Source organism: Anguilla anguilla, chromosome 8, assembly GCF_013347855.1.
Source record: "Anguilla anguilla isolate fAngAng1 chromosome 8, fAngAng1.pri, whole genome shotgun sequence".
In the NCBI taxonomy this organism is placed as follows: domain Eukaryota; kingdom Metazoa; phylum Chordata; class Actinopteri; order Anguilliformes; family Anguillidae; genus Anguilla; species Anguilla anguilla.
This window is the reverse complement of record NC_049208.1, coordinates 11,261,072-11,285,071: the sequence shown is the minus strand read 5'-3', so window position 1 is coordinate 11,285,071 and position 24,000 is coordinate 11,261,072. Positions and strand designations below refer to the sequence as shown.

Sequence of the window (24,000 nt, the reverse complement as noted above, 5' to 3'; positions counted from 1 at the left end):
CTTCTGTCCCATACATAAACATTATTCTTTTATGTAATAACTGACGTTCACACTGAACTGTGAAGGGCCCACCAGCCCTTAGGTGAAAAGATTCCTGTTTATGGACTTGGAAGTAGTTCGTATTTTTTTTTAGGTATTCAGTACTCAGATTTGTTAGTTATTTTGTCTTTTCAGAAAGACTTTCCATATTTGTTTCAACATTTATTTGCACATTCCACAGCACAGCCACTCCCTTTGGCATTTGCAAGTTTCCACCATTTCAGCAAAACAAAAAATAAACATTAAAAACCATCTTGTAATTCTGCCCGGTGCATGCAAAAAGACAAACTGGACACTGCAATTTCAGCTGCTCTTTCAGAGAATTCAAAGTGATAAATGTCTTTGTTGTTTTAAAAAAGAAATCTTTAAAAAGCACACTAAAACGATTTGATGAAAAAAAAGGCAATCTTTTGATTTATCTGTAAGGATGTAACTTTTACAAGCAGCACATTATTTAAATGCACTGAGTAACTTACTCAGCAGGGTCGTGGCTGGGGATAAAGTTCTGTTCGTGCAGCAGGATGATGGTATGGGTGGCCCTGGGGCCCAGGATGCAGAGAGTACAGAGCTCTACCCACAATGCCTTGCAGCCTGTATTTCTGCCACGACCCCTAAGATTTATCCTCCGGGCCTGCGCTGTGCTCCTGAGCCTTCCCAAAGCAGCGTGGGTAATAAATACTCTGCAGGCTATGCCTGTACGCTTAAATGCACGTGTGTGTGCGTGCGCGTGTGTGTGTGTGTGTATGTGTGCGTGGGCGTGTGCTTGAGTGTGCGAGGACACAATGCAGGGCTGACTGAAGCAGGGGAGAGCAATCAATCACACAGCGTCCGTTTCACCGAGGCAAGGACAACAGGCCGCGTATGCGATGAGATCAAGTGTTCCCTTGAAATCGGGAACATGGCCTCGTAAAAAATAGCCTTCTTTACAGCCACGCGCTGTAACCACATCCCAGCAGATGCTGAGTGGAGACTGAACTTAAATGTGCTGCTGATACTGTACAGGGATGTGAAGGACAGCAGGGGGCCTACCTGACGGTAATGAAATGTGTGGGTGCAGCAGGGGGCCTACCTGTCTGTTATGAGGTGTGTGGATGCAGAAGTGCAGAAGGGGGCCTACCTGTCTGTTATGAGGTGTTTGGGTGTAGCAGGGGGACTACCTGTCTGTAATGAAACGTGTGAGTGCAGCAGGAGGACTACCTGTCTGTTATGAGGTGTATGGGTGCAGCATGGGGCCTACCTGTCTGCTATGAGGTGTGAGAGTGTAGCAGGGGGCCTACCTGTCTGTTAAAAGCTGTGAGGGTGTAGCAGGGGGCCTACCTGTCTGCTATGAGGTGTGAGAGTGTAGCAGGTGACCTACCTATCTGTTATGAAGTATATGGGTGCAGCAGGGGGCCTACCTGTCTGTTATGAGGTGTGAAAGTATAGCAGGGGGCCTACCTGTCTGTTATGAGCTGTGAGGGTGTAGCAGGGGGCCTACCTGTCTGTTATGAGGTGTGTGGGTGTAGCAGGGGGCCTACCTGTCTGCTATGAGGTGTGTGGGTGTACCAGCCAGACTACCTGTCTGTTATGAGGTGTGTGGGGGCATTAGGGGGCCTACCTTTCGGCTTTGAGGAACAGGTTGGAGGGCAGCTCCACCAGCTGGTTGTGCTGGACGTCCAGCACCTCCACCTGCGTGTGCTCCAGTCGCTCTGGCAACCGCTGTAGCTGGTTGTGTCCCATCAGGAGCTTCCTAAGACTGCTGCTGCAGAAGAGTCTAGAAAAGGAACACACACGGTGAATAAAACACACACAGACACACAAACACACACACACACACACCCTCAGCTGTACAACCGTCTGGGAGAAGACACAGGCACACACACACACGCACAGCCAGGTACCGTAGGTTTCACCTTGTCAGCGCATGTGAAAAGGGCTTTTTGTGACTGTCTAAACGAGGAAATGCTCTGTTGTACAGGAAATGAGGCACACAAGAAGAGACTAATGAGAAGGCACGATTCTGTTTGCTAAGCACTTCTGTCCTGTACAGTTTACAAACGCTTCAGTGACACTTTTGCAAATCCTATTTGAATTTTGCTGACAGTCACTGTTTTGGCAGAAGCGGAAACACAGAGAGGATTCAGAAAGGCGAGATGGGCCTGAAAACTCTCGTAAAAAGAGCAGAACTTTGTAGCTGCTGAAAGACAGATTACTCCATAAGTACCCGTCAGCCTCCTATTAATTATATAACGTATATAAGTGAGATAAAAACGACTTCTGGCGCTCGTTAAATGGGTGGAGTCCAGTCGGTCACATGGCGCGCGGGCGTTTGTTTAGGCCCGGGGCCTACTGGCGTCACCGCCGCCATAACGTACCTTCAGTGGATTAACGTCAGTCCGGCGCTTTACCACTCCGCTATCCCGGCGCGTTAAAATAAGAAACCCCCACACCTCGTTTACGAGGCGGAGCCGGAGGAGATGGACGACCCGGGAAACGCGGGAGGAAAGGTAATTCCGCGGAGGCGCACGAGCGCTGCCCGCTGGAATCCATCACCGCCACGCCGAGAGAGCAGAAAAAGAAAAAAAAAACAGACCCGCTGAGCGCGGGCGACCGACGCGCTCGTCTGGGGGGGAGACGCGCCGGAGGAAAAAGAGTCCAGGGGAGGAGCGCAGATCTTTAAACTCCTTTAAACTCTGCTGACTTATGACAGCGGATATTTATTAATGTAGCCTATACCCTAAGGGGGGGGGGGGGTGAGGTAGTGAGAAAGGAAGGGAAACAGAGAGAGGGGGAGAGAGAGAGAGAGAGAGAGAGAGAGAGAAAGAGAGAGCGAGGGAGAGAGAGAGAGAGAGAAAGAAAGAGAGCGAGAGAGAGAGAGAAAGAAAGAGAGAGAGAGAGAGAGAAAGCGAGAGAAGGGGGTGGTTTTTGTCACGTATAAAGAGAGAGAGGGGGAGAGAGATGGGATGGATTTTGCTCCAGTACCACCCACGTCCCCGAACTCAGCGGAGAAGGGCTGCGTTGTCATGGCAATCTCCCCTGACCACTTGTGTGGTTGTGTATGTCTCCTTGACAAATAACTTGGGTCGAACACAGGACTATTTCTGTACAGTGAGCAGACCACTGAGTCAGGGAAAGCTAGGCCTGAGTCAGTGGAGTTATATTCTCTTCTGCTGATGCCAGGTTTCTGACAAACTGCCCGCCTTCTCTACATGTACCTCTGGGAGCTGTGGAAATAACTCACAGCAGTGAGCCCCCTAGTGGAGCTCACAGAATCTGAGGCAAACATGTAATTCGGCAGAGCTTCCCCCAGTTATTTGAGGACTTTTTAATTTTTTTCAAAATAAAAGCACTGGATTTATTTGATCTAATTCACACAGTGAAACGTTCTCTTCCAGTCAACGACGAATTATTTAACTAATGAAGCACTGACATTTACATGTAAACAATTGTCTGCAGCCCTACACACACACACACACACACACACCACACCCTCAACCTTACACACACACACACACGTTTCTAGAGCTCTGCAGCGGATCTTTTCTAATGCCCATAGGCTCTTATAGGAGCTCGTTTATAAGTGACCACTGCAAAGCATCATAACCTTCCGCCTCATTGGTGTTCTGGGCAATATGCAAAAGAGATGCCAAAAAAAGAAAGAGCTGTTAAGACTGTGAGTCAGACCAGCGGCTGCACCGTACCAAATATCCACCGCGCAATAAATCCAGGCAAGCCCTCGGAAATGTTAGACGCCCACTACGCGCCGAACCACGCAGGAAAAGAAACAGACTCCCCCACCTACAGCATCAAATATGCAAAAGGAGATATGGAGATTCGTTCGGTCCTGCAGCCATAGAGCTCTACGGTGCAAATTAGACCAGTGTTGCTGTGATGATACGATATCTTTAGGATAGCTTTTATGCTTTGTGTTGCATATTGTGGTTGTTTTTTTAAGGCATGGAGGTGCCAGTCTAATGAATTTCCCTACACAGGGTAATGAAGTACCACTTGAGCAGTCCCACAGGGGGGTTAGATTAGGGAGAATGGCGTATCTGTTACAGCGCTGGCGGGGGGGCAGGGGCGGGGTCAGCGGGCACACTCACCGAGCGGGCAGCTCGCCGACGCGGTTGTGGCTGACGTCCAGCACCTCCAGCTGCCTGAGGTCACACAGCCAATCGGGGAGGGACTCCAGACGGTTCCTGTGACCCAGGATGGTTAACAGATAAGGTGTGGAGACAGGCAGGGTTTTATATGGAGGAGAGGGAGGGGGAGAAGAATTTGAGGAGTTACAGCAGATTAAAGGGAGGGAGGGGCTGGATCATGTTTAGCTCATTTTTGTGTCCTACAGAGGAGGCTGCAGCAGTCTCCCTGTTCCCGGCTAAGCGTGAGCTCAGGTGCTCAGGTGCACATATGTGGAGGATGTGGGTGAGGCTCACCTGGAGACGTCCATGTAGGTCAGGTTAGAGGGCACAGGAGACACCTCCAGCTGGCACAGCTCTGGAGAAATACACACAGGAGTGAATGAGAGTGAGTACCATCCAGAACAGCCATGTGACCTAACTCATCCAATCATTGTACAGCCATATGACCCAACTCATCCAATCACTGTGCAGCCATGTGACCCAATTAATCCAATCACTGCACAGTCATGTGACTCAGCACCACCAATTACAGCACACCCATGTAACCCAACTCCTCAAAACACTGCAGTCATGTGACTGAGCTCCACCAATCACAGCACAGCCATGTGACCCAACTCCTCCAATCATTGCACAGTCACGTGACTCAGCTCCACCAATCACAGCACAGCCATGTGACCCAACTCATCCAATCACTGAGCTCCACGGGAGAGTAGGGGCAGGGGGACCTACTGTTGGCCGAGGCGTAGAGTGCTTTGAGGGGGCCTCCGCGCAGGGAGAGGGAGGTGAGCCGGTTCCTCTCGCAGTGCAGCACCTCCAGGCGGGGGAAGATGGAGGCGTCCAGCTCCTGCAGCCGGTTGTCCCGCAGGTCCAGGTGCGTCACATGACGCAGGAAGTCCGGCTCCTCCGGGAGCACCTGGCAGATCTTATTCAGCCTGGCAGGGAGACGGACAGAGGGACGTAGAAGACAGAGGGACAGAGAGGACGGAGAGGATGGAGAGGACAGAGGCACAAAGGGCGGAGAGGACAGAGGGACAGGTCAGGGCAGGGCAGAACCTCAGAGCCCACATATAGCTGGCCTGACACAGAGCAGAGCATGTGCACTCTGCCCAATCCTATAAGGATACGGCGCCCCCATTGGGCCAGAAGGAACACTGCATTCATATAGGCTAGCCCATGCACAGGTCAATTTCCTTCATTATTCTTAGGATCACAAATGTTGTCCTGAATATGTCAAATGAAAAGCAATGGCCTCACAGGCTAGTGGAAAAACACGGTGACACATTTTCTGGGCCAGCCTAGACAAAGAGCTACACAGAGTCCTTCTATGTAATAAGGTAACTTATTAACTCTGACAAGTGTCACAAAGTTACCCCGAGGCGTGAACTGCAAACTGCAGTGTATCCGAACCACAAACCGTTGAATGAAATGAAAATGAAATGACACTAAATTAATTTTATTTTTTTAAATTACGTTTGAACCGGAGAGCCACACGATGACGTTAAACTCCACGGGCAGACTGTCGTACACGTTTGCATCGTGCAGCAGGTGTTCGAGCGGTCACGCGTGCGACGGGGAGATAAGACCTCGCCCACATCCGCCGCTAACGTGCTAACGGTGATCAATTAACTTCAAAATCCGCAAGTCACCCTACGCGAGCGTTTTTCCCCGAGCACGCCCAGGCTGTTAGCCAATGATTGCACGCTCACGCGCCGCAGCCCCGAATCGTGCTCTTCGCCGTGTTCCGCGCTGTTTCCAGCGTTCCTTATTTACTCTGCGAGCACTGCGTGTCTTCAGCACATCGCGCTATCGCCCGCGAACTCAGACGCCGGTCATTTCTGACCACACTGCCGTTCCCTTTTTCAAAAAGCAGTAGAGAGAGTAAAAGAGACGGCAAAAATATCCAACAAGATTTTTACAAGAAAAGCGCGGGTGTGGGGGAGTGTACTGTATGTGAATGTATATGTGTGTGTGTGTGTGTGTGTGTGTGTGTGCGTGCGTGAGCAAGTGTACTGTATGTTAATGCTTGTGTGTGTGTGTGTGTGTGTGTCCTGTATGTTAATGTGTGTGTGTGCGTGCGTGAGCAAGTGTACTGCATGTTAATGCGTGTGCGTGTATGTGTACGCGAGTGTATGTTCTGTATGTTTATGTGTGTGTGTGTGTGTGCGTGCGTGAGCAAGTGTACTGTATGTTAATGCTTGTGTGTGTGTGTGTGTGTGTGCAGTGTATATTAATGCGTGAGTGAGTATACCGCATGTTAAAGCGCTTGTGTGTGTGTGTGAGGGTAGTGTATATTAAAGCACGTATGTGCGTGTGTATAAGTGTGAGCGGGTGTACTGTACGTTAAAGCGTGTGTGTGTGTGTGTGAGGGTAGTGTATATTAATGCGCGTACATGCGTGTGTATAAGCGTGTGCGGGTGTACTGTACGTTAAAGCGTGTGTGTGTGTGTGTGAGGGTAGTGTATATTAATGCGCGTACATGCGTGTGTATAAGCGTGTGCGGGTGTACTGTACGTTAAAGCGTGTGTGTGTGTGTGTGAGGGTAGTGTATATTAATGCGCGTACATGCGTGTGTATAAGCGTGAGCGGGTGTACTGTACGTTAAAGCGTGTGTGTGTGTGTGTGAGGGTAGTGTATATTAATGCGCGTACATGCGTGTGTATAAGCGTGAGCGGGTGTACTGTACGTTAAAGCGTGTGTGTGTGTGTGTGAGGGTAGTGTATATTAATGCGCGTACATGCGTGTGTATAAGCGTGTGCGGGTGTACTGTACGTTAAAGCGTGTGTGTGTGTGTGTGAGGGTAGTGTATATTAATGCGCGTACATGCGTGTGTATAAGCGTGTGCGGGTGTACTGTACGTTAAAGCGTGTGTGTGTGTGTGTGAGGGTAGTGTATATTAATGCGCGTACATGCGTGTGTATAAGCGTGTGCGGGTGTACTGTACGTTAAAGCGTGTGTGTGTGTGTGTGAGGGTAGTGTATATTAATGCGCGTACATGCGTGTGTATAAGCGTGTGCGGGTGTACTGTACGTTAAAGCGTGTGTGTGTGTGTGTGAGGGTAGTGTATATTAATGCGCGTACATGCGTGTGTATAAGCGTGTGCGGGTGTACTGTACGTTAAAGCGTGTGTGTGTGTGTGTGAGGGTAGTGTATATTAATGCGCGTACATGCGTGTGTATAAGCGTGTGCGGGTGTACTGTACGTTAAAGCGTGTGTGTGTGTGTGTGAGGGTAGTGTATATTAATGCGCGTACATGCGTGTGTATAAGCGTGTGCGGGTGTACTGTACGTTAAAGCGTGTGTGTGTGTGTGTGAGGGTAGTGTATATTAATGCGCGTACATGCGTGTGTATAAGCGTGTGCGGGTGTACTGTACGTTAAAGCGTGTGTGTGTGTGTGTGAGGGTAGTGTATATTAATGCGCGTACATGCGTGTGTATAAGCGTGTGCGGGTGTACTGTACGTTAAAGCGTGTGTGTGTGTGTGTGAGGGTAGTGTATATTAATGCGCGTACATGCGTGTGTATAAGCGTGTGCGGGTGTACTGTACGTTAAAGCGTGTGTGTGTGTGTGTGAGGGTAGTGTATATTAATGCGCGTACATGCGTGTGTATAAGCGTGAGCGGGTGTACTGTACGTTAAAGCGTGTGTGTGTGTGTGTGAGGGTAGTGTATATTAATGCGCGTACATGCGTGTGTATAAGCGTGTGCGGGTGTACTGTACGTTAAAGCGTGTGTGTGTGTGTGTGAGGGTAGTGTATATTAATGCGCGTACATGCGTGTGTATAAGCGTGAGCGGGTGTACTGTACGTTAAAGCGTGTGTGTGTGTGTGTGAGGGTAGTGTATATTAATGCGCGTACATGCGTGTGTATAAGCGTGTGCGGGTGTACTGTACGTTAAAGCGTGTGTGTGTGTGTGTGAGGGTAGTGTATATTAATGCGCGTACATGCGTGTGTATAAGCGTGTGCGGGTGTACTGTACGTTAAAGCGTGTGTGTGTGTGTGTGAGGGTAGTGTATATTAATGCGCGTACATGCGTGTGTATAAGCGTGTGCGGGTAGTGTATATTAAAGCGCATACGTCCGTGTGTGTAAGTGTGAGCACATTAAAGCGCTCGTGCGTGTGTATAAGCGTGTGCGGGTGTACCGCACGTTAGCGCGCTCGTGCGTGTCTCTCCTTACCGCAGGTCCACGTGTTTGACCCTCAGCAGGCGGAAGGCGCGCAGCTCCAAGGCGGTCAGGCCGTTGCCCGCCATGCAGAGCCGCTCCACGCCCGCCAGCCGCTCCATCACCATGGGAACGGCGCTGAACTGGTTGAAGGACAGCCCCAGGTAGCTGAGGTGCTGGAGCGCCCCCAGCTCCTCCGGGAGGGACCGCAGGCAGTTCCCGTCCAACAGGAACGTCTGCAGGCTGAGGGGGGAAGGCGGGGGAGACGCTCGTTACGCCAGCACATCTGGGCCTTCAGCTCAGAGCCCGACGCGACGCTAACGCTCGCGCTCGGCAAGCTCTCAACATCCGCGCCTAACGGTCCACGACACGCAATTAAACACGGGTTTCCATTTTCAGACTCACAGAAGCAGACTGCAAGGTTCAGCGATCACATAGATTAAACTTACAAACTGCGAAGGAAAAACAACAAGGCTGTTGTTGATCGATTTTTTTGGAGCCTAAGGCTGTCGTTGGCCAGTTCCAGCCACCAGGTGGCAGCATTGACAGCGGGTTCAGTGCTGTTTGGGATTGTGGATTGTGGAATGCAGGGGATTTCAGACACAGTCCTCTCTGTGGTCGCTATCGAGACAAACAACTGCGCCCAGACCTCCGCAGCACAGGCTGTTTTTCACACAACAACCCAGCAGGGTGCTTCCATTCCATTTAGTCTTGATGTAGAGCTGCAATTTCCAATGTTCATATATTTCTAAACCCCATACCTCAAACTACCACACCTCACCCATACACAGGTTACACAAACACATACCCAGGACATGCTCACATTCATTTGCACACAAACACACATGCTCACATTCATTTGCACACAAACACAAACATACACACAAGCACACACAGACACATACACACAAACACACGTACACACACACGCCCGTACACACAAACACACACAGATGCACATGCAGACGCACACACGTACACACACACACACACACGCACACACACACACACACACAGTGCGACCAGAGCAAGACTGGATCATCAGCTGTCTCTGAACTGGCTGGCGAGTCCTCCGCTGATCCCCCTGCCCTGACCCCTGACCTGTGACCTGTGACCCCTAACCCCCATGCCGCATCACTTCCTGTGACTCACCTGTGCATGGAGCCCACGGCGCTGGGCACGGAGGTCAGGTAGTTGCAGGAGAGGTTGACCTCAGTCAGGGTGGGGATGCTGCAGACGGCCTGGGGGAACTGGCCCAGGTGGTTGCTGGAGAGGTTCAGACTGCGCAGCTTAGCGAACCTGCAAAACAGCACCAGAGGCTAACGCTAAATACAGGAGTCCTTTTCACCAAAACAACACTGCACTTTACATAAAGAACAGAGCCAGAATCACCAGAGGCTACAGCTAAATACAGGAGTCCATTTCACCAAAACAGCACTGCACTTTACATAAAGAACAGAGCCAGAATCACCAGAGGCTACAGCTAAATACAGGTGTTCATTTGACCAAAACAACACTGCACTTTACATAAAGAACAACCATAATCATCAAAGGCTAAAACAGGAATGTCAAACTCAAATCCCGGAGGGCTGCAGAGTCTGCTGACTTTCACTGTGTTTCAGCACTTAAGTGCTGAATTTAAGCCATTGATTGACAAAACACGTCTCATTTCTGAGACCTAAATCAACTACTCAATGAAACAAAACCACAAAAACCTGCAGACACTGCACATCTCCAGCACTGGAGTTAAACCTGCGGTCCTCTGGGACTGGAGTTAAACCTGTGGTCCTCTGGGACTGGAGTTAGACCTGTGGTCCTCTGGGACTGGAGTTAGACCTGTGGTCCTCTGGGACTGGAGTTAGACCCGTGGTCCTCTGGGACTGGAGTTAGACCTGTGGTCCTCTGGGACTGGAGTTAAACCTGTGGTCCTCTGGGACTGGAGTTAAACCTGTGGGCACAAGGGTCCTCCAGAACTGGAGATGAACCTGTGTCCCTCCAAGACTGTTGTTAGACCTGTGGGCACTGTGGCCCTCCAGGACTGTTGTTAAACCTGTGACTCTCTGGGACTGCTGTTACACCTGTGGGCACTGTGGGACTGGAGTTTGAGCTCCAGCTACAGGTAGATCAGTGAAAATGCGTGGAGGCCGTAGTTAAATGAGGCTATTTCCAAATAGTGTGGGCAGAAGAACAAGCACACCTTCTCGGCGGGAGAGAGCCTCCAATGCTGAAAAGGGCTGCTTTCTTCCCCTAATAAGAGGTATCGCTAACACCAGCAGTGCTAATGCTAATAACGAAGAAGTCTAAAAAGACTGGCTTGGATGTTGTCGTGTACGCTGGCCATGTTGACCTCAGTCTGTTACTGTACTGTACCTCAGAGGGATTGCTAGCCCCAGCCAGGGGACAATGATTGGACGGGCCCCTTTTTTCTCTAACACAAAGGACATCACATTGCCCCGTATGCCAGCCATACTGACATCGGTCCACTGTCCTAAGGGGACTGCAAGCGGCACCCCTACGGCTAATGCACAATGACTTCAAAGAAACTGAAGCAGATCAAAGAGCTAAGGGAAGCCACAGGGGGAAGAAAAAGAGAAAAACACTCAAACTGGCATTCTGAATGCAAAGAGCTAAATCTGAAACCCATGGCTAATTATGAGCGCCCCTCTGACCAAAAACAAAACTGAAAAGAAGAAGTCGAGGCGTTCACCGATTTTTTTTCAGAACAAGAGGAATTTCATAAAAACGTTTACTAGAAAGTATCGGTATCCACTGATAAGTAGCACTTCTGGGTTCTGAGAACCGAAGCTCTCCGGGGATCATGAGATGAAGCGTTAAAAAGGCTGCACTGTGAGCGCGCGCTCTGAATGGGCCAAGGCAAAAAGACAGGCCCGGGGAGCGAAACCGGAGGAGGCCGCCGCCCACACACAGCGCCTCAGCTCCGCCTCCGTCACAGTCTGTCGGGGGGGACAGGGCGGAGAGGGCCGGGCGTCGTGGCGACGGAGAGCGACGGACAGCTCCATCACAGACCGCCTTCCCCCAGCCCCCGAGGAACAGACTTACGAAGAGCTGCCCGAGTCAGCCCCGCGTTTCTTTACCGAGACGGGGAGCGGGGAGACAGGGAGCGGGGAGACGAACGCGCGCGCGATTCCCTCTCCGTCTCTCAGCTAAAGCTCTCTCCCAGTCTCCACAGATCAAAGCTGTTTATTTGTGATTAGAGCAGCTTATTATCAACCGCTGTGTGAGGAGAGAAAGAAATGTGCAAGGAATGATACAAGAGGAGAGAAAGAGAGAGAGAGAGAGAGAGAGAGGGAGCAGCATAAGAGAGCAATGTGTGTGGGAATGTGTTTGTGTGTATGAATACCTGTGAGAATGTGTGTGTGTGTGTGTGTGCGTGTACGAGTGCGTGAATATGTGTTTGTGTGTAGGAGTACGCAAGAGTGTGTGTGCATGTGTGTGTGTGTGTGTGTGAATACGCGTTTATATGAAGACCTGTGAGAATGTGCGTATGTGTGTGTGTACGAGCGTGTGATTATGTGTTTGTGTGTAGGAGTACGCAAGAGTGTGTGTGTGTGTGTGTGTGTGTGTGTGTGAATGTGTTTGTATAAAGACCTGTGAGAATGTGTGTGTGCGTGCATATTTATGTGTGAATATCTGTTTCTGTGTAGGAGTACGCGAGAGAATGTGTGTGTGTGTGTGTGTGTGTGTGTGTGCGCGTGTGTGTGTATGTGTGTGTGTGCACACTGGCATGTAGGAGTTTGAGTGTGTGCATATCACTGCGAGAGCGTGAGTGAGCTGACCAATCATAACGCACTGGATCTTTATGGAGCTCTACAGACAGCGACATGTAGAGCTGGCTGCTTTACACAGATGGGGGCATACATAAAGATCCAGTCCAAAAACCGTTTCCATGGTTATTTTCAGAAAGGCATTCTGCTCGAATGAAGCATTGCCGTTTGTTGATTTGATCTTTCCACATGTACTGCTAAACAAAGAGAGCTTTCCATGCTGTGTCACCAAAGAGGCTACGGGCATAAAATCCACTCATTTGTTGCACTGTAATACAGGAAATGATGTAAGTCTTGGTTTTACCATTATTTATTTTCATGACCGGGTCTTGCTTGAACGGGTGCGTGACGTCTAGGCCTGACTGTGTATTAAATTCAACTTTCACATAAATAGAGCAGCTAACAGACTGCTTCCTGCGGCGTTTCCACTGCCGCGAGGAAAATCTTCCGTCTTCGCTCCTCTCGAAAATCTCCTGGGACGTGGATGATGACAGAGAGCTGGGCTTCGCGGATCTCTTAATTAGGTCAGGGATGCGGCCAATCAGAACGCTGATCCTCAGCACAGGAGGGGGGCGTGCCGATGCCCGTTTTAAAAATTTAATCAACCCACTGTACGCACTTTAAAGACACGGACCATAGACCAGGGGCGCCTCTCTTAGACTGATGCTTTCTGTTCCAGCACCTCACTCGAGCCATCGGCCCCAGCGTGGGATTGACGCCTCTCTGCCCTGATTACCCACAGGTCTCTGCAGCGATGGACACGCGCTGCGGGAGGCCTGCTGGGACGGGAGCGTAGACTGAACAGAGCGTTCTCCACCCTGCTGTGTTAAACGCATGTTCCTGAGTTCAGTCCGAAGCTTCTGCCGAGCATGGGCCCCAGGTGCACTACCTCGGTGGGCACCGACCAGGCCACCGAATGTACGGCCTCAGTGCACCTGCAAAAGCAGCAGCGGGAGTAGCATTATTGTCTACACTGACACCAGCAATTTAACTGAGTGTGCAGTCTTCAGGGCCAGCGTTACTGTCCATAGATGATCTTTGTTGACATCTGTGCCATATATGGTCTTGGTGGACATCTGTGTCACTATTGACCATGCAGTGGTCTCCACGGACACCAATGAGGCTCCACCTCGCTCCCTGCCCTGACCCACAGGCTGGCACTCTGCCTCTTGGGCTGCAGTTTTACAGGTCAATGAAGTGCGCCTCCTATAGGTCAGGCCTATGATCACAGGCTAAACAACACCCCCCCCCCCCACCCATACTAACTACAGGTCCCTAAGGGGTGACCGCTAAAACCCCATACAAGCCTGAGAGCTCATAAGAACACCACACCCACCCAACTGAGCTCAACCTCACACCGTAGCATTGATCGGTAACCTGCTTGTCAGGTACGCACCTGTAACTAGACCACAGGGCGGTTGACACTTCCGACGGGGTTCCCCAGAACGGGCTTCCCGTACCCCCTCAGAAACGCGGTCACGGGGAGTCCTCTAGGCCGGGCGCGTTCCTCTTTGTTGATTTCCCGTCGTGCAGCCCTCGACAACAGATCAATAACCGCCGCACGCAATCCAATTCCTGGCGATCCGGCTCAAAGCCGACCTTGAAACGGGCTTTTAAATTTACGAGGGTAATAAACGGGCGCTGGTTTGGGCCTCCGACGCCCAGGCGCGGTGGAAAATCACAGCGTAAACACGCCCGAGGCGGCTCTGAGGGTGCCGGCGGAATACGTCCCCGAAACCGTGCCGGGGCAGGGGGGTGGGGGTGTTGGGGTGGGAGGGAACACTGACACAGAAACGAGGGAAATCAACTGTGTAATAGCACAAGGTGAGCGGCTCTGACTGGCAATGGGTGTTTGTGAGCAGGGGGCCACATCACACATAGGCCCTTGTCTCAGTGCATTTCCTTCTGATGACTTTTTTATTGGTGCTAACTTCATGTGTATATTTTCATTTTTGTCATTCAAGTATCATTTCTTTTTGATCAATTTGTGTCACTGTTCACAGCTGCATTTCGGTGTCTTCTGTCCCTGAGTCCATGAAATATCCTCACTGGCACAAAGAAGCCAGACACAGCCGGTGTGTCTGCGTTTGAAATATGAGAATTTGCCGGATATTTAAAAAAAATATGATGCTGTCTGACTGTCCCATAAAGCCTCATATTCCGGAGTCCTTGAGGGTTCACAAGGAAGTAGACAAGATGGGTGGGTGTGGTCTCTTTCGATCAATCAGAACCGCAAGAACCGTCAGCATCCAGGTGAAGGTTTAAGTAGCTGGACTGCCCCAGAGAGACAGGGCCCACTTCAGACAGCAGTGCGCTAGCACCTATCCCAACAGACCTCGCGCCAACATACAGACAGCCAATCGGAGTCAGTCAGCCCGGAACAGTACTGATGTCCTTTCAGTTTTAAACCTGACTGGACTTTTCCATGTGAGAGTCTGCTTTAGGCACTTGCTACAGGGTTCCCATGTTGTTCCTCATCCCAGTGTGTGTTTTATCTACTGTGGCCTGGCTGAGGGAGATGATTTTAAAAGCAGCCGTACTGGAGAGGGCCGTGGCGTGGGGTGCTCCATGGTGCTGTGCTCTTCGGCGGCAGGCCTGTCAGGAGTTTTCTGGAAGAAGCGCGACCCTCGTAGGGGCTGAACTGCGTAAAAGCACCTCGCCCCGAACTCGCCCCCCCGAGCACCGCCCCGGCCCTGACTCCCGGCACGCACAGCTGTCCCGTCACAGGTCGGCAGGCCCGGGACGCCCCGTAAATTTTCACCGTTCGTCCTGGGCCGCGGGTTTGGAAAGATTTCCACCCTGAGCAACAGCGTGGGAGTGAAAACCTCGGCCTGCCCTTTCTGTTCTCTCCGACCCTCCAGCCCCCGGAACTTTCTCCGCTGAAGTTCTCGCTGTGTCTCTCAGCCAGGAGAGGAAGCGCTTGGGGTCAGAGAGCTGATTACCGGGGAGGCGTGATGACGGTGCTTCACCCTGCATTCCTTTAGCCTGCGCGTGCCAGGGCGGGATCTCCCACACGAGGATCTCCAGGCTTACGAGGAAAGAAACCCTAAAATGAGCCAGCGCCCAGTCGCAGCCACAGACCGCCTGTCAACTAGAAATGTACTAGTGCGTAAGAACAGACCACGTGGAAACGCAGAGCTCGGCCTGGGCGGCAAGGCGGGAGGCTCGCTCTGCCACGGCAGGTACGCGACGGACAAGACAGGACAAGACCGGGACGAAACAGATCACCAGCACTGCAGGTACCGACACAAAACAAACCCCCTCCAGTGAATCTAAACAACCACAAAAAAGAACCTTCCATTATGTTCGCGAGGAAGCATTACTCAGGAGCCGAAGTTCTATTGGTGGTTGACGTGGTTGTGACATCACAACAGATGAGAATGTCACAGCAGAGGGACACAATGCAGCAGGGGTTCACCACAGGGACCCGGTGTGTGTGTGCTGGCCTCTGTCACCACCACTTATTCTGACCTAGTTTTCTAAACGGCTGCACACGCCAGCGCTGGCTAACTCCGCGATCCGACCACAGGACGCATGCTTAGCTGCAGCTCGTGACTTCACAAAACATTTCCGATCATTTTCAGATAAGCCGGTCAAACACACTCCCCACTCTCAGGCTCTGGACTACCTTTCCCATCATGCTCTTGGTGAAAGGCATTTGAGACTTTTGGATGTGACCCAGGAGTCTGGTTAATGTGCACCAGTTTAAGACCGCTGGCTTTCGGTCCCAGTTCGGCTCTGGTTGACAAAAAACAGCCTTCTACTCCGGAGGTCCACCAGCTTCACGGATTTTGGGCCCGGAAAAAATCGAAAATCGAAAATCTCACCCCCAAGGTGGTGAACATGCAGCTACATAAGTCAGCCATAGCCCTGAGGGTGTGAGGCTATGGGAAGGGGTGTGAGTGTTATGTAGAGAGAGGACATGCTGTTCTGGTCCAAAGTTTGAGGCAGTACCCAGGGTGGAGTTACAGCGTGTACCCTCCCCCCCCCCCCCCCGACTGCCCCGAGCACTACAGGGGGAAAAAATGCCACGGTGCTTACCGGAACATTCTTTCTACATCACCGAAATCTGCTGACTCGAGCTGAATTAATACACACGCACGCGCGGCACACACACGCATGCGCGCGCGCATGGGTGCGCACACACGCGTTCACAAATGTATATACTGTACGTGCACACGCATGCAGACACACACTTCCTCCTAATCTCTCTCTCTTCTCTGCTGAAGGACCAGATGGTGCATTCAGAAAGCGAGAGTAAAAGAGAATGAAAGAGAAAAAGAAAAAGAGACACAAGAACAGAAAGACAGTAAAAAAAAGTGAGAGAGAGAGATAGAGAGAGAGAAAAGCAGCAGCACTATATTCCATAAACCTGACACCTATCTGTTTCTCCATTTGTGTTTATTTAGTCTTCACTATGTGTACTACGTAGGGAGTGGGTTAGGGTTAGGGTTAGGATTAGGGTCATCTGAAAGGTGATTGGATACCTGGGCAGCTCGTCCAGGCTGGGCGCGGGGGACAGGAAGTTGTGCTTCAGGTTGAGGTGCGTCAGGTCCTGGCTGTAGAACAGGTTCGGGGGAAGCTGCTCCAGACTGCAGCAGGACAGGTCTACAGAGCTGATACGCTGGGACACCATCTGAGATAGAGAGGGAGAGAGAGAGAGGGGGGAGGGAGACAGACAGCGAGAGAGAGAGAGAGAGTGGGAAAGGGAGAGGAAGAGAGAGGGAGGGAGAGAGATGAATAGAGAGTGATGATGTTAATGGTGTTTCTGCTTCTGTCCTAGTTTTATAGTTTAGTATTTCAGTTCTTGCTTTTCATCAAATGTGATTGCATTTCTCTGGATTAATCTTTTACAATTATTTCCTTCAACAGTTAAACACAAATTACTGCCACTTTCTCCCTCTCACATGCACACACTGAATATGGCACAATATTACATAAACCATTTCAGAGTAAAAATGCACACAAACAAGGAACCACATTCTTTCTACACACTGTCATACATTTTGATATATATTCAGAAGATACTATTATAATAAATATAGTATAATAGATAATTATACTATATTAGATAATATTTCAAACTGCATGTTGAAGCAGGTCTAATTCTTTCTGTAAGGGCTTGTTCTGTACGGGAGCTTTCTCTGCGCCCGATCCGGGCGGGAATATCCAGCCCGGAGAAGCTCTATTCTGGGCCCCCCCTGCGGGCAGTGGTAGAGCTAGGCCACATGCTCGCCTCGTGGAGAATGAGGAAAATAGGCCTCCCCGGTCGCCCTGATTGAGCAGGGGAAGGAGAGAGAGAGCTCGCGGAAAGCAGTGCTGAAAGTAGGGCTCGAGTCATTCCTGATGCACGAGGGCTTGTCTTCTAGAGTAATATCAGCTTAACTTTCATCATTAGCCAAGGCCTCAATTCTCGCTTTTCTATTACAGTAATAATCCCACTGAGCCACTGTGTACGTGGCATGCATACGGAATGCATTCTGGGACAGTCCTGATAACCATTAATCTTCCCAAAGACTACATTACCCAGAGTGCCTTCGGCCCCAGCATGGTTCCTGGTAAATGAATGAGTCTACGGGTGAGCTGTGCCCCCGCCTCCATACCTCTGGTACTCAGTCGGTATTTGTAGTCACTCACAGTGTATCCAGTCAGTACGTGCAGTCTCTCACAGTGCCTGTAAGCCTTCACAGAGTCTGACAGCAGTAATAGTCTTATCGGCTAGGCTGCTCGTGGCGTATGGAGCGATTTTTTAGTGTTCGCGTTCATCCTTCTTCACCCCCTCTGCTCGGAAGACTCACCTTGGAGGCTTGGCGCTGCCACCTCAGGTGCTCGGTGAAGCTGTCGAAGCTGACGTAGTAGATGTGGCTCTGGGGCCCGGCTGAGCTGAACGCCAGGCAGTGGCTGTGCCTCTTCACCTCCTCCACCTGCAGGGGGCGATAGAGAGAGAGAGAGACAGGAAGACCCCGCCCCTTTAACATAAATACATTCACACCATAACCCAGAATTCTTCACACTACAGATTCTCATAGAGCGCTGAACAGTTGGTAAAGTTGCGGTAGCCACTAATAATAAAATAAATAAAAAAGCAGCCATGAGCTTTTTTTCTTCCTTATTACTAAGAACATACTCCTCGGTTGCATTCACCGCGAGCTCGGACTATAAATGGAGTTAGTTTCACATCTATCTATAATGCCAAGTCACTTAAAGCAAAAAATAAAATAACAGCGTCAATCGAAGGACATTCATAAAGCAGACCTGCCTGTCATCTGTTAAATTCCCTCCCACTCAACGCTGGAGCTTTTCCATTGTCATGCTCGCTGGCCCGAGCCCACTCAACCGCTATTATAAATGAAGTCTGCGCCAAAATAATACGAAAAATGCCAAAAGCCTAGCTTCATTAAAAAGACTAGCTTATTTAAAAGCCTACCTTCACAATGATATGACAGAAGCTTCTTATTCAAAGGCAGAGCCATCTTTGTGAAATATCTGACACCACCCCCACACGCTCTATCAAAAAATCTGTGGTAAGAAATCAAGTGTTCTGTGCTTTTTTTGTCTCTCCACAGAAGCCGTCAATGGAGTGTCGCTTGATTTCTTGTCTCCTCACAATGGTGGACATTTTCTACTTCAGAAGAGACCCAGGCAATAAGATAAAGCACAGCAGAAGGATATTAATAGATTCCTCCCGTCAATAATTGATATTCTGCGCGCTCCTGGCATGTTTGTTCTGTGAGAAGAGGCAGCCAGGAGGCAGATATCTCTGGCTAGCGTTCCAGCGCGCAGGACAGCACAAGCACAGCCCAGCTGGTTTCGGTGGGAGCTGACGCTGAGTGGAGGCCTGGCCTGCCGTACTGTACTTGGCTGTAGGTCAGGATGGAAAAGCAAGTTTTTTTTTTTGGGGGTATGGAAAATCTGTCCCCTTACAACCCCCCCGCTCTGTAATCTGGAGTCAGAGTTTAGCTGTCGATCGCAGATAGCAGCATCACATAAAATAAAGATAAAATGCTTCTTTTTTTAAAGAAGAAGAAGAAGAAGAAGAAGGAGCCGTTCCAAGCGAAAGCGCTGCTCGTGCGGTCTCGCACGCTAACAGCCGCGCCTGCTTGACGAGCGTTAGCGACATCGGGAGCGGCGGGACAAAAGCAAGGCTCCTGAAAAGCTCGCCCTCCGGCTGTCCTGTCGAAGGAAATGAAAGACTTCAGCCCCGCAGTCATGTCTGAGAGGATCCACAAAAGCCGGAAGAACGTGCTGGAGATGTGGGCGTGGCAGAACAGGCTTGCAGTTCGAGCGGAGCCGCCCACTCCCGATGAAAAGGATAGCGGGAGGGTTAGCTGCGGGAGGGTTAGCCGCAGGCGGAAAAAAAAAAGTGAGTTCCCCCCAGCGGGGCCCGCAAACTTGGGGGGGGGGGGGGGGGGCAGTGAGACAAAGACGTATAAGACGGGCTCGGATTCATAAAAGGTCTCTGAGCGCTAATCTAAGATCAGGTTTCTCCTGTCCGTACCCTAACCTTATACAATCCCAGCTAAATGCGAAAGATCACGACCCATTTCTGAACAGGAGCACTGATCTAGGATCAGGTTTTCACTGTCCATATCCTACCCTTACACATTCTCAGCCGAATGCAAAAACATATCCCAAATTTATACAGACAGGGAAAACCTCATTTTAGATCATAAAGATAAAGCTCATTATGAATATGCGCCCTAATTTAGGATCGGGTTTGACAGTTAGCGCACAACGTACAAGGTTAGCATGTGGGGGGGAGGGGGCGGTACATACCTTTCCACCAATCAGGGGCAGGACGTGCATTTTGCCCGACTGGCTGTCCTTGACGGAGGAGACGATGAGGCAGGTGCCGCACAGGATGACCTGGCGGCGGCTCCAGCGGTTGACGGGCAGCTGCATCTTGCCCTTGCGCACGTTGTAGGTCCCCGACAGCTGCACGCGCTCAGAACCCTCGATACTCTGGGGCTTCCCTGGAAAGCAGAGAAACAGCACCTCAGAAAAACAGTCACCGCTCAGAGTCAAATATTTGTGCCCAAGTAACTGGGTTGGCCTGAGACTGGGGATTTAGACGGGTGAAATGGCTGAAACTGGTACACTGTTTAAAGTACAGTACGGGGGTGACAAAATCCAGGCTCCTGGAATGATGACAAAACCAACCGAACAGAAATTTACCCAACCGCTGGGTCATTCACCAGGGTGACTTTCTGAAGATCAGACTTAAGTTTGTGGCGATGGCTTTGAGCAGTATGATGTCATCACGGGTTTGGACAGGGAATCCGCGTCCGCTTGGCTGGAGAACCCCGGTGAATTTGGGGCAGCCGCACGCCCTTGACGGCGCTCGGATGTGGAGGCGGTCCCCGGGTCCGAGCGTGCGGATGTGGGCGTCCACGCCCTTACTGCGCCAGGGCTTCCTGCTTCGCGTCCGCGGACCGTCGGTCGAAGCGCTGAGGCGGCGTTACCTCATTTCCAGTCTACAGTACGCGAGGAACGCAGGAAGAGGAAGTGCTCGAGGCGCCAAACCCGCCGGGGTCTGCCCGACAGCCACGCCTGGGCCCACGAGCGCCAAGCGTAAGAACGCCTGTGCGTTTCAGCATTCAGCGATTAAGCCACCGATTGGCCCAAGTCTAAATCGGCTGCCGACTGAAGGGGAACCCCTTCGCCCTGCAGGCACCGTGGCCCCTCCGGGACAGGAGCGTGAAACCCCTGCAAGAAGAGGCCGCAGCTCTAACGAAAAGCAGTTCCCCTGCGCCAGAGCCTGACTGTGCTGACTGTGCTGTTGTCTGCACACTGCGTTTTTGTCATGTTTTGATTCTGGCTGTGTAGATGTTCAGCTCTCCTCTGTCGTGCTTGTTTGCGTACAGCGTTTGCCCTGAACACGGCCAGCACGCGGTCCCTGCTAAACAGGCAATACAGATGTACCCATATATAACTATATATATACAGATGTACCCATATATAACTATATATATACAGATGTACCCATATATAACTATATATACAGACATATCCATATATATCTATATATATACAGATGTATCCATGTATAACTATATATATATACAGATGTATCCATGTATAACTATATATATACAGACATATCCATATATAACTATTTATACAGATGTATCCATATATAACTATACATATACAGATGTATCCATATATAACTATATATACAGATATATCCATATATAACTATATATATATAGATGTATCCATATGTAACTATATATAAATGCATCCATATATAACTATATATATATATATATATAAATGTATCCGTATATAACTGCACACACCCATGAGAAGTGTAGCAGGGAACCCCTCCCACAATGCAGCTGAACCACAGCTCCGTGACAGAGCGCTGGCCTAATAAAGGCTGTCAGGTCTGAGCGTCACCCCGAGAGAGACGGGCCAAAGCCCGCCGACAGGAAATGGGCTTTCGCGTCACCCCCCGCGCCGCGCCCCAGAATTCCCGGCTGGCCGCGGCTCGATAAACCGCAGACAGCGCCGGGAGACGGGGCGACGGGGATCGATGGGGAAAAGACGCCCCCCCCCCCCGGCCCCCGCTCCGTCCGTCTGCGTGGACGTCGGGGCCGGGTACAGCGAGCCTTCATGGTGATCGCAGGAGATCGTCGATAAGCGACCGTGTGCAATAAAACAGACAGCCCATTTGCATGACTGACAACCCATCCAGCCAATGACAATTGCTGAATAATCAGTTAGCATACGTGTACTGTGAAAGCAATGACCCCCCTTCCCCCCCCCCCCCAAAAAAAAAAAAAAAGACATAAATAACTGTGAAACATGGACAATCTGCAGGCCGGAGGAAGTGCTGCATCACACATGGTGGTAACTGCAACATCCGTCCGTCAGTTAGCTGGCCTGTTCTTCTCATGTCTCTGCTGTCCTTCACTCATCTATCTATCTATCTATCTGTCTGTTCCCATCCACCGTTTCCCTCTCCCTGTCCTCCCTGAATACAACCCCACCCTCACAGGATCAGTCTCTCCATCCCCTTGCGGTAGAGAGGCTGTTGTGCGTGTGCGTTTCATACGCAATACAGGTTTCTCACCTGTGTTTTTCATGCTTTATGCTCCTGTGTCACCTGCAAAGCAAGCCATCTATGTCTGTTTGGGAGACTTTTTTTTCTTCTCGTACCAAGACGTGTATTTTTTTTTTTTTCGCGTATTTTCCACCCATCCCCAGCTGTGAACACGACGGGGGGTTCAGCCTGAGAGCGAATCTGCTTCCGCGCTCCCACGGAGAGCGAGGAGACCGGGGGAAGAGCGCGCTTCTAACGCCCTTTTACGGCGCTCAATTATTTACACAAACCAGAGCACCGCGCGGTTAGCCTAACGTAGCGCGCCGCCGCCGAACACGCTCTGCGTTTCATTCCGGGACTCAAACACGTGTAGCCCTGGGCGGGGGGTGGGGTGGGGGGGGGTGTGTGTGGGGGGGGGGGTGCGGTGGCTCCGCTGGACTGAACAGCCTGGCCGCTGTGCGCTGTGACTGCAGGGTTCAAAATCCCGCAGCAGGTCTGCATTCACGGGCCGGGGCGCATCGACGCTAACGGTCGCTAAGCTGCCCGCCCCTGCTGGGGTCAGCCGCGCCAGTGTTAGCTCAGCCTAAACGCCGCTGAAAAGTGGACTAGCCCGGATTTACCAACGCTGAGCGGCTGAAGTAATGTGAACAGATTGGATCCATTGTAGGTGTATCCACAGACACACACACACACATATTCATTTTATTTGGGTGTAGGGCAGTAATTCAGGGGGTGATTTTCAGAAAGATCTGTGTACCAGCAGATGAATTTACACACACCAGCAGCGACAGGAAAGCAGCTCAGACAGCAGGAGAGCACCCAGAAAAACCAACTGCCCAAGGACTGCAAGGTATCCCGAAGATCTAATCAATAAGCAGGAAATCCAAAAACTCATCTTCATCATGTGGCATACTGAAGGACTCCGAGTCCAAACCCAGGTTGGAGACCACCCCCGACCCCCTGTCCCATTGCTCCTCGGCCCCTCATCCCCGCGGCCGTCCATTTTAAGAGACCGTGTGAAGCCGGCCCCTCCCTCCACCAGCTCATTTCAGTGTGACGGGAACTGAAGACACCCCTCAGAACAAAGGATCTAAAACTGCCTCCAGGGGCCTGGGGGCTTCCACAGCGCCCCGTCAGGCGGTCCCGCAGAACGAGGTCACGTGGCGGGGAAAGAAACGCTGGCGCCTCCAACGACACAGCCGTCTGAAGCGTCGCCCCCGGCGACGGTGGAGATGGGGGGGCGACGCTTTTGGAAACTGTTTTTTTCAGGCCGGCAAACTGAAGAAACCGTGGCGGGATATTGATGGGCGGAGTTAAGAAGGACATCCAGCTCTGACAGACAGCCCGAGAGCTGCTCTGCCCTGAAACAGATGGGCGTGCCACTCTAATGACCCCCTCAGTATCGGTTTCCCTTCTTTCCTCTTTATTCCTCTTTTTCTTTTTTGCTCACACCCTCGCTCTTTCGGTTCCCCTCTTGGTCTTCTTCTGCCTCCGCTTCTCTGTCTGTCTTACGCTGTCTTGTCCAAGGTCAAAGAACTGTTCATTTTGGGGCGTGGTCTCAGAGGGCTCCCCCTGGTGGTTGACGGCAGTAACATACTCAAGCTCGCTGTCCTTCCCCCTTCATTTCCTGACCTGAGTACTCAGGTACGCCTTGAGGCTGCTCACCTGTGTGACCCTCACCTGTGCATGATACCCAATCACTCTTCACTCTGTGCAGCTCTGGCGTGTGAATACTAACACACACATCTGGGCAAACAGATCTCCCCACCTCTCTCTTTTCAGATGTTGTTTGACAGATAGCAGCCTGTATTCAAGCAAAGTTGAAAAAAGGAGGACTGGATTGAATCAAC

At 51.0% G+C, this 24,000-nt stretch overlaps 1 protein-coding gene across 1 annotated transcript in view; it reads right to left on the bottom strand.

Moving 5' to 3' along the window:
* The window catches only part of phlpp1 (PH domain and leucine rich repeat protein phosphatase 1), a 64,366-nt gene that overhangs the window by 11,348 nt on the left and 29,018 nt on the right, over nucleotides 1–24,000 (bottom strand). The window contains exons 2-10 of the mRNA XM_035429920.1: nucleotides 19,879–20,075; nucleotides 17,901–18,026; nucleotides 16,590–16,738; nucleotides 9,470–9,616; nucleotides 8,333–8,560; nucleotides 4,890–5,092; nucleotides 4,455–4,515; nucleotides 4,122–4,217; nucleotides 1,637–1,792 (exon numbers count right to left, since the gene is read on the bottom strand). Of these exons, the coding sequence (XP_035285811.1) occupies nucleotides 1,637–1,792; nucleotides 4,122–4,217; nucleotides 4,455–4,515; nucleotides 4,890–5,092; nucleotides 8,333–8,560; nucleotides 9,470–9,616; nucleotides 16,590–16,738; nucleotides 17,901–18,026; nucleotides 19,879–20,075 (1,363 nt within the window). The remainder of the gene's footprint in view (nucleotides 1–1,636; nucleotides 1,793–4,121; nucleotides 4,218–4,454; nucleotides 4,516–4,889; nucleotides 5,093–8,332; nucleotides 8,561–9,469; nucleotides 9,617–16,589; nucleotides 16,739–17,900; nucleotides 18,027–19,878; nucleotides 20,076–24,000) is intronic.